Source organism: Anopheles maculipalpis, chromosome 2RL (genome assembly GCF_943734695.1).
Source record: "Anopheles maculipalpis chromosome 2RL, idAnoMacuDA_375_x, whole genome shotgun sequence".
In the NCBI taxonomy this organism is placed as follows: Eukaryota; Metazoa; Arthropoda; class Insecta; order Diptera; family Culicidae; genus Anopheles; species Anopheles maculipalpis.
Genome location: NC_064871.1, coordinates 39,927,647 through 39,942,614, shown reverse-complemented (window position 1 = coordinate 39,942,614; position 14,968 = coordinate 39,927,647). Strand labels below are relative to the sequence as shown.

The 14,968-nt window shown below is 41.6% G+C and overlaps 5 protein-coding genes across 10 annotated transcripts in view; 2 read left to right on the top strand and 3 right to left on the bottom strand.

The window, feature by feature from the left end:
• LOC126557269 (ATP-dependent Clp protease ATP-binding subunit clpX-like, mitochondrial) overlaps positions 1-14,968 on the bottom strand; it is a 399,590-nt gene that overhangs the window by 234,443 nt on the left and 150,179 nt on the right. Inside the window, exon 1 of one of the 3 annotated variants that reach the window (XM_050212978.1) lies at positions 14,840-14,843. The exons of the other annotated variants lie outside the window; for them this stretch is intronic. The gene's annotated coding sequence lies outside the window, so the exon portion shown is untranslated. Of the gene's footprint in view, positions 1-14,839; positions 14,844-14,968 lie in introns of those variants that run through there. 3 annotated transcript variants of the gene reach the window in all.
• LOC126559393 (60S ribosomal protein L32) overlaps positions 1-14,968 on the top strand; it is a 173,357-nt gene that overhangs the window by 133,728 nt on the left and 24,661 nt on the right. Inside the window, exon 1 of one of the 3 annotated variants that reach the window (XM_050215545.1) lies at positions 3,979-3,982. The exons of the other annotated variants lie outside the window; for them this stretch is intronic. The gene's annotated coding sequence lies outside the window, so the exon portion shown is untranslated. Of the gene's footprint in view, positions 1-3,978; positions 3,983-14,968 lie in introns of those variants that run through there. 3 annotated transcript variants of the gene reach the window in all.
• Positions 777-2,165, bottom strand: LOC126558351 (odorant receptor 94b-like). The gene is made up of 4 exons (XM_050214352.1): positions 1,414-2,165; positions 1,241-1,343; positions 910-1,170; positions 777-839 (listed from the first exon to the last, which is right to left on the bottom strand). Exons 1-4 carry the CDS (start codon positions 2,163-2,165, stop codon positions 777-779), a joined length of 1,179 nt encoding a protein of 392 aa, XP_050070309.1.
• Positions 4,188-5,562, top strand: LOC126558234 (odorant receptor 94a-like). The gene is given in 4 exon segments (XM_050214205.1): positions 4,188-4,906; positions 4,985-5,141; positions 5,144-5,437; positions 5,503-5,562. Coding segments are annotated over 4 exon segments (1,230 nt in total).
• On the bottom strand, positions 7,998-13,054 carry LOC126559305 (ninjurin-2). Of its 2 annotated transcripts, none has more exons than XM_050215440.1 (3): positions 12,960-13,054; positions 9,621-9,797; positions 7,998-8,195 (listed from the first exon to the last, which is right to left on the bottom strand). In XM_050215440.1, the coding sequence occupies exons 1-3, from the start codon at positions 13,014-13,016 to the stop codon at positions 8,013-8,015; spliced, it is 417 nt and encodes a 138-aa protein (XP_050071397.1). In that variant the 5' UTR covers positions 13,017-13,054; the 3' UTR covers positions 7,998-8,012. The 2 variants fall into 2 exon arrangements, with proteins under 2 accessions (XP_050071397.1, XP_050071396.1); XM_050215439.1 differs by lacking the exon at positions 7,998-8,195 and adding an exon at positions 8,352-8,588.

Genomic DNA, 14,968 nt, shown 5'->3' with positions numbered 1-14,968 from the left:
CAGCAGTGCTGCGCGCAAAGACAAGATTAACCCATTCTCCTCCTTTAAGCGAGTATGAATAGATATTATTATATTATTAATTTGTACCATTGCAATTGCATCTATAATGCTGCAAGGAAAATGGCGCGTAGAGAAAATGACGGTGGTACTTATCGCTTTTGTGGCTCCAATTCCACGCCTAACGATACTCTTACCAAGAACGACGATCGCGAGGAAACGTAATTGCAATTTGGGTACGAGGAGAAATATATCGGAACCAGGAAACTGACGATCATTGCTTGTTCTCCCTATGTTGAAGCTACGGGATGTAGAAATAATGAGAAACTTGTTTTATTTGGTGTTAATTGTACTACGTACGGTAACTGCGAACTAAATAAGACATCCAGCTGGAAAAGTTGTAAAAGTTAGTTGAACATTTTGGGAACACGTTCATGTCATTGGATGAATCATGAATTTGATTGATAGTCTTTTTTTGTATTCTGATGAAAAAATTGCTAAATTATTTTTTTTATTCAAACTAAAAATTCTTTATACAAACTTTCTTATAGGATTGGTTAAGTGTGTCTACGATAAAAATTTTTTTTTTTTGGATTGAAAAGTTTTCAAATTTATTACACAATCATTAATGAACTTTAGGACAAAAACAAATATGCTATAGATAGTTCAGTTACTAAAGATCATTCTATAAAAATTTAATAAAGTTATGCCTAGTAGAAACACATAAATCAGCTTTATGATAAATGAGTGGTCTGTATCGTTTATAAGCATGCATACCGTTAGGATTTCTTCAAAGCATTACGTTGAAGCAGTGCGTACACAGAATAGGCCATATTAAGAGTCTGAAAAGGGGAATAAGATTGTGTGTTAGATATTTAACTCCAAACCGCTCCTTAGTAGTAACACGAGTACCGTAGTGTATGCTTGTAAGTTGTAGTTGAAAAAATAGTACGCCTTAAGGGTCAGTGGTTTGTTCATGCGTTGAAGCAACATGTGCAACGTTTTACGATCGTACAGACCCATTTCGTACCACCGGGAGCTGTAGATGGAGGTGCGAAGAAGGTGACTTTTACGGGTCACCTCATTGCCGAATCGGCACGGTAAAAACATTTGAAACATCATTGAAAGCATGTAAAGCAGATTCTGAATAGCCGTCAGTTCGTACACATTAAACTGCAATTACATTTCAAATCTCATTACGTCCTCACATCCACACAGGTGTCTAATTCGGCGTGAAACTCACCATTGACGATGTCTTGTAAGCGGTAGCACAAATAACTAACCCACTAGCGCTGAACTGGGCGAAGAATGCAGGCGAGTACAGCTGTTCAATGTCCCGAGTCATCCTGTGTGTTTTTGTGAAATTAGAGTTCTTTCACTTCTTCCCCTCCAACAGCTGTGGTACAGAATTCTTACCGATGCAATTTTTGATAGAGATTAATGAGATTCATGAAGCTTTTCCCAAACTCTTCCGAAGTACGTATCTTTCGGAACCGTTTCCCAAGCACATCTAACTGAATTCCGATCATTCCCAGAAAGTAGAACAGTTGCACGTCTATCGCTATATTGATCAGCATGTGGAAGTACATGCCGATCACCTGGTAAGCGAACATGATGCCAAAGTTTATCCGTTCCGTCGATCCATACTCGATGCCCAACATCCATGGAAAGTAGGGCATTCGGTAATCTTGGTGCAGTAGATATAACAGCGAGCTTGCAATCGCCAGATTCGTCGTCGTGATGTACAGATAAAAGTAGTAATTAATCTCCCCGACACCTTTTCGGTACAACTTTTCCTCCTCGTCGTCAACCGGTTGAAAGTCACTGTCTAGTGTTTGCCGGAACAAGTCACATATCTGATCGAACTTATAATACGCAATCAATGCTTTTAGCACCATAACAATTTCCGTGAACACAATGTACATGATGTACAGGACGAGCTGTTCGAACGTTTGCATCACAAACATGTTGAACGATAGCGTAAACAGATAGACCACCATCAGGACGACGTTGAATACGATACGGTACGCTCTGTAGAGCGGAGTTTGTGGCTTTGCATTGTAGAGCCCACAGATACGCCAGGTCCAAACCGTCATCCTGACCGGACGAATGTAATCTCTCCAACGGTACTTATCGATGGTCGATGTATCTTGCGCTTCTATCTTCATGTCTGATCGGCTTGATGGATACGACTAACGTGGAAAGGCTACGTTATTCTTCATTTTATTTGGGAAAGGAATACTAGGTATCGTGTCACACTTTGTCTATTGCTAAACGGTGGGGCGTGTCAGTCATTTCTAATATGAAAACAAACATACTAAAGAATGCGAAAGGATTTCAAAGCAAAGTACAAGAAATAGCATCTTAAATTATAAGTACTGTTTACAGAAATGAATAGATCTGATAATTTGTATAATTAACGTACAAGTGGATGGGGCGGTACGGTAGCCGAGGCGTCAACTGGGAAGGATTGAGTATCGAATCACGTTCGGACCGTCTACCGGTACGTAGGGCTTACTATTGAGTTAATACGAGAAAAATCAAGTTAAGGAAGCCTGAAATTCCAGTCCAACACGCCTCTCGACTAAAAAGAAGAAAAGGAAAGTACATAGTAGAAGGATAAAACTATGGATATATCCTGCATGGAAGAATTGGGATCATATCAAATGCCTTATTTGATTATTCACTGGTATTGCTGTAAAACTGTATGGATGTGAATGTACTCAATTTACGATTTGATTTGAAATCCGTGTGCGTGTTTCGAATGTTTAATTAAAAATTTCACATCTAGTCACATTAATCAAATATTTAAGAAACATTACACTTACCAATAGCTCTAAGTGGGAAGGAATAGAAAATGGAACGATAATAGTACTAAATTTGTTGAATTTAGTGGCATATAAAAGTTTTTGTTCTACTAAAAAAGTAGTGGACAGAATACTGTGTCTGCTGTGGTTTAGAAACCATCTTGTTCTTCTTGATTTTACGACCTCTAAGGCCCCGGCGGCCATCAGATGGCTTACTAGACTTGCGAGGGGGAGGGGGGGGGGGCGCGGTCTGGATGGGATTTGAACCCCGGTCCTGCCGTTTGAAGACCGACGCCTACACGGGCGGCCCCTTTAGAAACCAGAAGCCACTTTACATCTTAATTTTTTTTTAAATTTGGAATCAATTCTTTTGAAAAAGCCCTGGTTTTTTTTTTAAATCATCTAGATCGTAGAAGATAGAGAGCCAGCATGATGATATATTAAACAGCTTCGTTTACCCTCTGTTTGAATATATTCTATACTACCTATAACTATCCTATTACTTCTTATAACTACCTCCTGTACAGAAGCGAATTCAACTCTTTTGTGGCCTCTTGCTGACCGGGAAAAAATGGCGACCGGGAGGAGGGTTTTTTTTGGCTCAGACTGCTTCACCTCCCCCGCAAGCATACAAATTGTAGGGTATATTGGAAGAGGGAAGGGAGGGGGAGGCTTCTTACCACTAGCAGCAGCCTCATGGCAAGGGGGGGGGGGGAATAGGAAAACCGCCTCTACGAATCCCTGATCCCTGAATTGATCTTTAGTATTAAAAACTAATATTCATGGTCAACTTGTGTGGTAATGCTGCAGTAAAATCACATTGGAGAGGTCTCGCTTCAATGAATAATTCTATTATATTGCACAATCACTTTACCATTCTGTAATGATTAAGAAACCCATAATCGCCCTCCCCATGCTGTAATGGCTTGTTATGTCATAAAAATGGCACCAAACAAAAAAAAAACAAAATAAAAATGGTCCAGGATATCCACAGCGAAAATTACCTTCATTTACTAGTACGAGTAAAGACTAGGTGTAGATTTTACAACATCTCAAGCTGTTCGATTTATATGACATTCTTTGAGTTATGAAAAACTTTTAAAAAAAATTTAACAAAATGTTCATAACATAACATACAATTGAATCGTAATGATGGTAATTAACGATTGATAAAATCATTTAAATACCCTGACGTATAGCTTATTCCTTTCAATTAGTTCCCTAATTAAGTACGCTCAAAGGCGTTTCGGTACAAACCCTACAATTTGTATCCTTTTTGCCGTGCGCTGACCATTTGATCGCTATGCCCATGATCAGCCTAGCCAGTTTGAGTTGAAAGCTACTGCCAGCAGGAGCTTCTCCACCCGACAAGAGCTCTACGCGATGTACGAAACTGGCCGTTTTATCTTCCCGATGCGTTTTACCATGTGGGCCTGGAAGTTGTGCGGTGTATTTAATGCTCCCGTACCGAAATCCTTACCGTACCGCGTGTATTGCTACACGTTTTACACCTGCATCATGGCACTGTATCTGTTTGTGCTGATGTTAAACGTGTTCGTCCCACAGCCCTTCGAGCAGCGTGTGTTCTTCATCATGTACATAGCGCTAACGGAAACGGCCATGATCCTGAAAACGAGTACCATCTATCGCTATTTCGATACGATTTGGGATTTGTACGAGACCACACTGGGTCCATCGTTTCAACCGCGGGACGAGCGGGAACGTGCGTTGCAAAGCCGTACGCTGCTAGTGTTTAATCGCTGGTACTACGTGTACATCTTTGTAAGTCATATGGCCGCCTTTGGTACCGGCAGCCACTTGCTCAGTTCCGAGTATCGTATGCCATTTTTTCCCTGGTTTTTCGGCATCGCGTACGGTGATGAGGCACGCGTTGCCTATTACACGATCTTTGTGTACCAATGTTTCGGCATGTACTTCCACATGCTGCTCAACACGGCCGGAGATACGCAGCTGTGCTATATGCTGCAAATGATAGGCATACAGCTGGATCTGCTGGCAAAACGCTTTCGAAGCCTGAGCGACACGGATGAGTTCGATCGCTCGTTTGTGCCGCTAGTGCAACACTACAACAAGATCCATCGGTAAGTCAGGAAGCGTTTGGCACTGCTGACATAGCACTTCTGTTGAATGTGCCTAATGCGTGTGCATCTAATTCCTAGCATGCTTTGCCGTGTGGAGAACCTTTTTTCGCTCGCCTATTTTGTGCAGTTCAGTGTCAGCGGTCTCGTGATCTGTGCCTCAGCTTATCAGGTTGCTTCGATGGTATGTGCTTCCCTGTGTTCCCTACGTTCCTCTCTTAGAATGGTGGTTAACCGTTAACTAAGCGCATGGATCTCTTGTCACATTTCCAGTTCAATTTGTACGATTTTAGCAAACTAATGAACGTGTTCTACATGATGTCCATGACGATGCAAATAGGGCTGCCGTGCTATTATGGCAACGAAGTGACGCTCAAAAGCTACGCACTCACGAATGCCATTTACTCCTCGAACTGGTACAGCATGAAGCAAAGTGCCCGGAAAAGTGTGCAAATGTTTCTCGTACGCACCAACAAACCATTCGCTGCAACGGCATTTCGATATTTTAATTTTAATTTACCCGCCTTTACAACGGTAAAGTTTTTTATTTTTTTGAAATCCAAGAAACTGAACTGAATTGTGTTCATTTGTTTTTTCAGATACTCAATATGGCATACTCCGTGTATTGTGTGTTGCAACGCAAGGCGAAAAACGTCTAGAAAAACTACCCAAAATCAAAAAGGAATCTTCTTTTAGCTCTCCACCCGCTACGGGGATTGTTTTCAGCGTTATGCTATTTTTGTTACTTGAGTATTAGTGAAGTAAGCTACATTTTGTCCAGTAAAAACATTTTCCACATTCTGTACACAAACCCGAAATGTACGCACAACGGCAGTGTTTTTCGGGGAAAAACGTACATCACCAAAAGTATGGAAAGTAAAAAATTGATATCAACAGGAAGCGATGTATGCGGAAGTTGGGGCAAGTGAGATACTTATCATTTTTTCTTTTAAAAAACATTTGGACAAAATAAAATATTCGTTGTTCGTACTTGTGACTAGATTTATTTTACCGAATTTCATGAATAATAGTCAAATAATAAGCAAATAATAATACTCAAATAAGCTCCCAGAACACATAGAAACAAAAAACAAAACAAAAATCTTTAATTAACATGACGAAGCTGAAATAAAATGATTCAATTCGTGAAAGCAGTCGGAAAAACATTTTTTTCACCAAAAAATCACACCTGAAAAATAAACCAACGTTTACGGCAAAAGGGTTACCATTTTCTGGGGCAAGAAGCGCCAAAGACTTTACTCGCCGATTTCGTTGAGAGTTGAGCTTGTAAAAACGTAAATATTGTTTTTCACAACTTTCAAATCTAAATTCTGGATTGGAATTCGTTACGATACCGATTCGTTCCGATCGATCCGATTGGGGTTCGAAAGCCAGAAACCGATCCGAATTGTTTAAAATTACTAGCAACTACTAACTTACTAGCCGGATGGTTCGTACTTTTAAGGGGTATATATCCTTAAAAAGTTCGCCAGAGGATAGGAATCGGCAATGAGATCCGTTACCGAAAGGAACATAACGGTGACACGAACCGCTTTAGAACACGAAACACGTGAAATGCTAAAAGGCAAGGTGGCACATCGTACAGCCAGTAAGAAGCTTAGTTCCGGTCGTTATGAAACTATTTTTAAAGCCCAAAAAGAGCAGAAAACAATTAATCCCAATTTCCGCTATATTATGAGACGAAATAGCTTTTGGACGATGAAATTTAATTTTCAGGTGAAAGGACAGATTTTCCAGAGAATTCAGAATAGCTTTCAAAACATATTTTTTGATAATTTTTCACTTTGGTGTAGGTCGTAGGTGTGAAATAAATTTTCTGTTAGATGACTAAATAATTGAATTTTTCTGCATAACAGTCGCTTTATTATGGGATTATTTCCATTGTTCTATCTGCTTTGTTAAGAAGCCCTTTTCTAACGAGAATAATAATTTAGTGGAAATATTTGGAAATGTGGAGCGGCAGGACCGTGGTTCAAATCCAAGTTTCAAGTTTGGTTTAAAAATGCTGAGAATGTGGTCTACAGCTAGACTAGTTCAGGATTTTTTTCCTATATTGTGGTGGATTCTAATGCTAACACTGTAAAGAAGATATTTAAATTTGAGAAAACATTAATTAATTCTTACGGAGTTGTGCAAATCGGTGCATCAGTGTACTACCTGAGTACAATTTGGACAACAAGTTTTTGGCTGAATTTAACGCTTTGCTTAGCGTACAGAAGATCATTGGTAAAACGAATCATATTTATAGTGGCAAAGCTTCTATCATAATACAGCTAAATGTGAATAGAAAATACATTCTTCTCTAACAGTTCAAATATGATGACCTTTTTTTCCATTCTAATCACCAAATTTGCGTCGATTATCAATTCAAATGGTACATCCTATTAAATGTCCATGGTCCATATAATTATGTTCATTTTTAATTAAACGTTGTAACATACGTACCGGATTTTTTTGATTGATTTTCAATCCATCATCAGGTTCTTTATGGTTTGCGACACCTGTTTCCAACGGAATAATTTCCCATCCACACAGCTCTTTTGGAACATGAAGGAATAATTATCTGATTTGAATTTTTGGTGGACAGTTTAATTGTCAAAAAGAGGCTGTCTAACGCGCTGTTAAGTTTATATTTCTCAAAAGCATAAGCCAGCCAGCCGCAAGTAGCCAGAGGTTCGTTACAATATACCCTGTATTATCTTTATTAATACTTCCATCTCAAATAGTTTACAAATAATGCGCTCGATACGGCAATCCTCATCACAAGCCCTTCGTAGTGGTTTCAAACGCTAAACCTGAGCCAACATCGTCCATGTGCTTTACCTCCATTCCGTTGATCATGATGTTTACAACAACCGTGGCAAGATTGAGACCGAGCGAAAAGTTCTGTACCGCGTTGGCCGTATCTCGCGAATGTTCCTTGTTGATATTGTAGTTGGCCAACAGTATGCAGGCGATTCCTTGGGCGATCTTTGGCGACACAGAGCGATGTTCGCATGTGACAGAAGAGGTTGTGTAAGTATATGAGCGAGCACTTGCACTAATAATAAAGGCGGTGTTTTTTTTTTTTTTTTGTCTAATTCCCAGCTCAGTTGTGGATGTAAGGAACAGCCGGATCTAGTCCGAAATTCATCTTGATGACATCGCAAAACAGAGCCACAACGACGAACCCGAGTGAGAAGTGGTTTAGTATGTTAGCGACCTTCCTTTGAACCTCGCCACCATGTAGATTGACTAGGGTCAGAATGACGGCCAGTAGGGCGGCCGAAACCTATACCAATGGGTAGGTTAGTAGTGACGATGGCTTGTATAGCTACCAGTGTGTTAAAGTGCAGCGAAAAAGGATATAGTATGGTGCACAGTTCATCCAAGAAACGCCGATACTGGTCTGGTGTGGTGGACGCATGATACTCTAGCCAGCCGAAAATTAGCCCAACGAATATAGAGCCTTCCCGGTGGGTTGTGTCGTCGTGTCCACACGGTCAAGCAGTCGAAGCGGTTGCGAGGAATACTCAATGCCAAACCCGGATATGATGACATTGATGAGCGAGATGACAAATATTAGTACCAGGATAACATCGTTCAGTACGATGGCGGCCGTTTGGTCGGGCTTGCGATTGATGTTTAAGCTACCGATCACCACGAACAGTATGCCGACAAGCATCTGCAGGAAAGAGAGATTGGGGCGATGTATGAAGAGAATGGTTGGTGAAGGAGGAAGTTGGTGGATCGTGATGTACATGTAGTTCCGCAGCGGAACTACAGTTGGACTGTTTGTTGGGAGAGGAGAAGGAAATGGCAATGAGTGAATCGGATGGGGACGGTTGGTGATGGTCGGCGTTATACGTTTGCTCGTGGTGTCAGATCTCCGTTTCCGGACACGTGTGTTGTATGAAAATCTTTTGTATCTATTGCCAACATTTGCTAGCTGGCTGGACAGGACGCAGGATTAAGCCCCGTATTGAATTGCGCTACGATTGATTACGGTCGTGTGATGCAAAAATCGATAACAAATCAATGAATAGAGCCGTAATCGTCACGCAATCCGTAAATGTTTGGCATTGTTCCCGAAACCTAATTAAGAAAAGTCCGGCAGAATGGCATTGGCACAGAAACTCGAAGAGGGAATGAAGACAAAACATATCTGTTTGATATGCAGTATACATCAAACGCTTGACCGATAAATTTGTTTGGTAGGAAGAATTGGGAAAAAGCCAGCGTTGTGGGGTGCGTTACGCGTATACGCAAAGATGGACGTTGTTAGTCGAGCGTATATTTAAGAATCTTTGGATCGAAGGCGGATATCATTAGGTTCACCATGGCAACCAGTACGGCTGCTCCGGTGACAATGTAATTGATCACATTAGCCGATCGATGATACTCCGGCAGATGAAGCCGACAGTCGCGCATTAGGCTGAGGCTTAGGTTCAGCACACCCATTATGACCTACACAAATCACGTAGGTCACGTATAGCATCATCGTCGCCACCATCACCAAACCAAACCGGGACCAGAAGTTAAGGCAAACCAGGATCAGGAATTAGTAGGAAGGTAAGGAATATTAGCACACTTTCTTTTGTTAGCTTGTGTCTCGATTACAGGAACACCACCCTCCAATACAGAAGATAATCATCAAAAGCGGATTATCCCGGTAAAATAGATGGTGTTCCCGCCTAGCGTTGCAACGTTCGCTCACCTGCAGTATGATCGAGATGCTGATTAGCGTCAGCATTAGACCGTAGAACTCGTGCTTTTCTCCCACCTGCAGAATGTACTTCAGCTGGGACGCATTAGCTGTCAGCAGTGCAATGTCCAGCATACCCTGGGCGATGGTTTTCTTCGTCGCGTACCGATTGGCATCCATGGATTTGAGCTGTAAAGAGACATCACATCCCCCATGGAGAGGATTTGTACTACGGTAAGAGCAAGAGGATATGTACGTGATCTTGGCCCGAATCGTTAAATATAGGCGACGGTGCGAAATTTAGATGATTATTAACGTGTCAACAACCCCTCCTCCCTCCCCCCCCCCCCACACACACACACACACACACACACACACACACACACACACACACACCCAACGAGCTTCATCTAGGAAGTCAATGCAATTACGAATTCATTAGCTTCCACTTTAATGTCCATTCTGTATCGTTTCCATCGGAGCGGTTTTTTTTTGCGTTCGATGCTAATTTCATTACGGAATCGTGATGGAAACATCAGCTCCAGAAGTAGAAATGCTTAGATCGAAGCCAATTAAAAGTGTTACTGCTTTATCGCGGTATCACCAGGACATTTAGAGAGATCTCTGGGCAGGAAGGAAGGGAAGGAAGCAACAACAAAAAAACTATGCCTACACCCCGGGAAGATTGGCCCTCCGGGGGAATAAAACGCACACCCCGTTTCGCTCGAACAGCAAAACAGTAAACGTCGACCGGATTACCGTCACTCTCCTGTTTGGTGACATACAACAGGGCAAGGAAAAAAGAGGCAGGAAAACCTTCGAATGCCTCGAAGAGGTGCTGCTTAAAACGCAAAAATTGCACGCTAACGATTCCCAATGTCGCTACTCACTAGGGTGGTGACAAAAAAGGGATTGGAATCCGTGCGTGGCCATACGACGGAACCATGTCGTAGGGACCATGTCGACAGCTTCGTTGAAGCGAGAGATTTTTACTGTAACTGTAAAGGAAATGTAACATTACGATTGATGGAGAATGTTAGAAAAGTATTGCGTTCTTTACAATTTTAGGGGTTTTTACCATATCAATAAGCTATATTTTCAGAGCTCAAGAACGCTGTAACAGTTGTAAACTGCATCCGATTTATTCAACTCTGCGCTTTACAAAAAAAGACTGCATTCCAAGATTTTTGTACGATACATCTTACAAATCGTCTATCGTCGGTCCAAGAGACTTAAAGACGGCATGGCCATATTGCTAGATGTAATGAGTTCTCTATTGTAGATTTATTGTTGAATCGTTTGAAGTTAATCTATTTCAATATTTATGCACATATCATTACTAAACCACAACGGAACCGTTCTCGAACTCGATTTTATTTCCCCAAGCCGCTAACTGCAAACTGTGCGTGTTTGGGTTATGAAATTGAATTCAAAGGTCATGCTCATCATCACTCGTATCGAAAATGCTTGCTTGGCTTGGGTGGATTGATCGATTATATGCTGGGTAACACATATTAGGGGGAAGAACTGCGAACCGTCTTATAATAACTATTTCCACGTTCCTAACACTGTCATAATGCAATTATAAAACCTCCAGATTATAGATTCCCTCTGCCCCGTGTGTAGAGGTTGACAAAAGGGAGGATTATTGCAAACGGTTCGATACGGTGGGGGAAAAAGGATCACATACGCACATTCACGTTCCTCCTACCTACTGCAAATGTTGCATGTTTTGCATTCGGAATTTAATCTATTTCCTCTTGCCACCCTTTTTTCCACCCCAAGCCTCGATTGTAAAATTCCCCTAACCCTTCCACTAACAGCATCTGCATTGGTGTGTTTTGTTTAGAACCCTATTTTAATCCTACTTATCACTTAGCTTTTGATAGACTAAATCGACTTTTTACTATTTGCTACAGATTTGTAAGACAGAGCAGCAGAGGATCTCTCCGACACCACAAAAAACGTTATATCGAACCGGAAACCCTACTTTTTTGTTAGTAGAACGTGTGACAAAAAATTAAACTTTAGTTTGATCAAAACACCGATCGCCTCATATCCTCTTTTTTCTTCTGTTTTTAGGTGTCAGATGTCGAACGTATGCAGCCTTAGGGTGGCGCATGCAATCGGGTGACACCCTACCTTTGATTCTCATCCCAGCAGATCCTTGGTAATATGATCCGTTCGGGGTGCGCCTCTTTTGGTGCAAACGTTTCGCCGCAAGATGAACGATAAGAAGTGCCACAAGATTTGTCAAACCATTGTTGTTAGTTTCATTAATGCTTGGGCATCAGGGCGCGAAATACTGTAGGACCCGGAACACCGGAAAAAAAGTGATGAATGTTCCAGAGAGCTCCTTGCGAAATGCGTGTGTGTATGTTAGCCTCGTTCCTCGACATGCATCAATGAAGGCTTTCGGTTAAGGATAGAATCGGTGAGGACCAACACGAATGCAAACATCAAACATTGCCGGGATCTGGCGCATATTAATGTACCACCACACAACATCAACAAGGGTTGTAGCGAATTGATTGGTAAAGGGAGGGTGAAAATTTGTCACATGCTGCACATTGATGGTGCATGTTTACGGTGCGAATTGTACATAATTTCTAAAGAGTCCTAACATGCTTCTGTTTCTCCTTGACGCAGCTGTGTTCAATGTATGTACCATCAAGAAGAGAAATCCCAAAAAAAAAAGAATTCTTCTAAACATGCTTTAGTTTCAGGGGTTTATGTCAGTCAGCTGGAACCACAATGCACTGGTCACACGCAGGTGAGTGAGCAGCTCAGTCCTTACAACAAAAGCCGGCTGACATTAATCGTGCGTTCAAACAGTATATACACGGTTCAGTAAGGTTGTGATTAATCCTGTCGACAGTAAAGCTTCCAGTAAGTGCCTTCATCTTTTCCCTTCGAAAAGACAATTAAAATGACCTTTGCTGTATGGAAGGGACACCAACACCGGAAGGACTGCCCGCAATTTGTGGGTAAAAATCAATACTCTAATCCTATCATAGGTTGGAAGCAAAAACACACGATTAATATTCACGATCGGCAGGAACATGAGGACGGCACATGCAAAACAGTAACGATGGATAATGAGTCACACACATGTTTTGCATTTCCCATCGTGTTGAACATCCCTCTAAAGAATCTTCAGCGCGTATTGCTTTGTTGCATTGCGTATGTACGTTCTTGTTGATTTTGTATCGATTTATGTCACGTGTGACGAATTTCTCTGTTACGGTCGATTCACTACCTTCATTTCTTCACTGCTTATTGATTTGTAAAAATTTTTTTCGGGTATGGAGTATTGTGCAATTTGCACCCCCCTTTATTTGAAACACTTACAACACGATCACTTTCGCCTACGCCGGACGATGCGGGAAGTATTGAAGCCATCGCCATCGCTGGAACCGATTGATTGTTTTGTAGATTAAATCGTATGCGTATTGCGGAAAGCACGCGACTCCTCGACTCAGGCCTGTGCGATCACTTGCAAATAGATAAACGATTAAATGGTAACTAAAACTGCGAATCCACTGTTGGAAGCTTTTTATTGCATCCCGATGCCACCACGCGGGTCCGATGTTTGGATATGTTCGTACGTTCCGTTTCAGGATAGGCGAAGGATAGTCTAGTTCTAAATCCTTCCACCTTACACAGGCTGGTTGGCTTGGCAACGAGACAAAATAAAACAAAACATCGCGCACCAACGCAGACGGTTGTCCCTTCCGGTTACAGGTGACGTTGTGCATGTTTGCACAAATTTGTACTATAATCTAACATTAACCGGTGCGTCGTGAACTGGTGAACTAAGGCAAGAGCATGTTTTTTTTTATTGTCCTTTTATGAACACTACGTTCGCCACGTTCAAGTTCAGCACAGCGCCCGCCTCGTGGAAGGGTATGCAATTGCACTTTTAAAAGGGCATGTCAATGCACTGCACCCTTACTGTAGAGACCGGGAACACGCATGTTGCGTGTTGCGACCGTTGACCGAGCTTGAGGATATTTTTCCTTTTGCGGGGGGATACGCAAATAGGCACGGAATGCTATTTGCAAACCACCGCAAGTGGTTTTTATAGTGTATTTTCCACATTACGAGGAAATCGATTGAATCGGTGGTTTTGCTAAAATGATAAAGAATGTAGCGGCACGGTTTTGCATATTAGTTTTTAATGTATGTAAGTTGATTCTGGAGCTTTTTTCCCCTGTGTTTCGGTGTAAAGGATAGAGTGTAGTAACTATTTTCTATAGAATGTTTAGCACAACATTTTTTTAACAAACTTCTTATTAATTTTATTTTATTCTATTTTTTTTCCTTTTATGACTGAACAAATATAGTTTCGTTTTTATTTTACATCAAATCATGTTAATCTTTTGGTTTCAAAAAAATAAACAATATTTTTTTTATTCAGTTGAAAAAATAATAAAATCAAAACCGTGTGAAACAGCAGAGAAATCAGTTGAATTCAAATACGACACATTACATCAGGTTGGCAGCGGGTTTGGGTCAGCATAAATGTGTACATGTGTGCGTGAGCGTTGTAAAAATCAAATTTGACAGCATTACCTTTCACTCACACTCTCTTACGCTACATCTATTTGTGAAAGAGATAGCCGTTGTTTGCTGTATCGCATAATTCAAGAGCGAAAGAGAAAAACCATACCAACCCCACAACTGGTGTGAGCAGGACCCGGTAATGCATCTCAGTCACGCATACATCAAGAAAGTGTGGCTGTCAAAAACGCCAGGCTTTCCGACAGCGAAGGAACGTTGCTGCTCTTCGTCGTCGTCGTCGTCGTCGTCGTGGTCTCGTCAGGTCCAGTAGAGGCGAGTGCGACCTTTACTTTCTGCCTTTCCGTAGCACGCGAATAAAACATCACATCCATCGTGGGTTTCCTAACAAGGGAGATAGAACGATTTTATTTGTTGACACACGCATTTCTGGCGCCCGTAGTTTGTGCATTAAATAGCGCCAATAGAATTTTGTGCTGTTGTTCTGTGTATAAAATTCCGATTACCCGGACAGTGTGGCAAAAAGTGAAAAATCCCTTTGGGCTAGAAGGTAAGAGAGTCAAAAAAAAGTAGAAGAAGTGCGAAGACCCATAACAGTGGAAAAAGAAATCGGTTTAAAGCAAAACGATTCGGTTGGAGTGAGAGTGAGCGAGACGGATGCACTCGACTGTTGGTTTGACGTATACGATGTGTGCGTGCAGGTGTGAGCAGGAAAGGGTGTATTGTGTGTAGCGCGGGAGGATGTTGGTGGTTCTCTGCTGTACTGTGCTGTGCGGTGAGGTGAATGCGCGTGTGTGTGTGTGTGAGTGCGATGCGAGTTTTTGGCTCAGGTGGTAACG

Bases quoted from the DNA above. Each gene is read 5' to 3' on its own strand.
- LOC126558351 (XM_050214352.1), bottom strand. From the start codon at position 2,165: ATGAAGATAGAAGCGCAAGATACATCGACCATCGATAAGTACCGTTGG. The intron at 1,171-1,240 runs GTGAGTTTCACG...ATGTAATTGCAG, and splicing joins CTTACAAGACATCGTCAATG to TTTAATGTGTACGAACTGAC. The intron at 840-909 runs GTACTCGTGTTA...TCCCCTTTTCAG, and splicing joins ACTTACAAGCATACACTACG to ACTCTTAATATGGCCTATTC.
- LOC126559305 (XM_050215439.1), bottom strand. From the start codon at position 13,016: ATGGCGATGGCTTCAATACTTCCCGCATCGTCCGGCGTAGGCGAAAGT. The intron at 9,798-12,959 runs GTAAGTGTTTCA...GTCTCTTTACAG, and splicing joins TAGGCGAAAGTGATCGTGTT to CTCAAATCCATGGATGCCAA. The intron at 8,589-9,620 runs GTGAGCGAACGT...TCTTTCCTGCAG, and splicing joins GCATCTCGATCATACTGCAG to ATGCTTGTCGGCATACTGTT.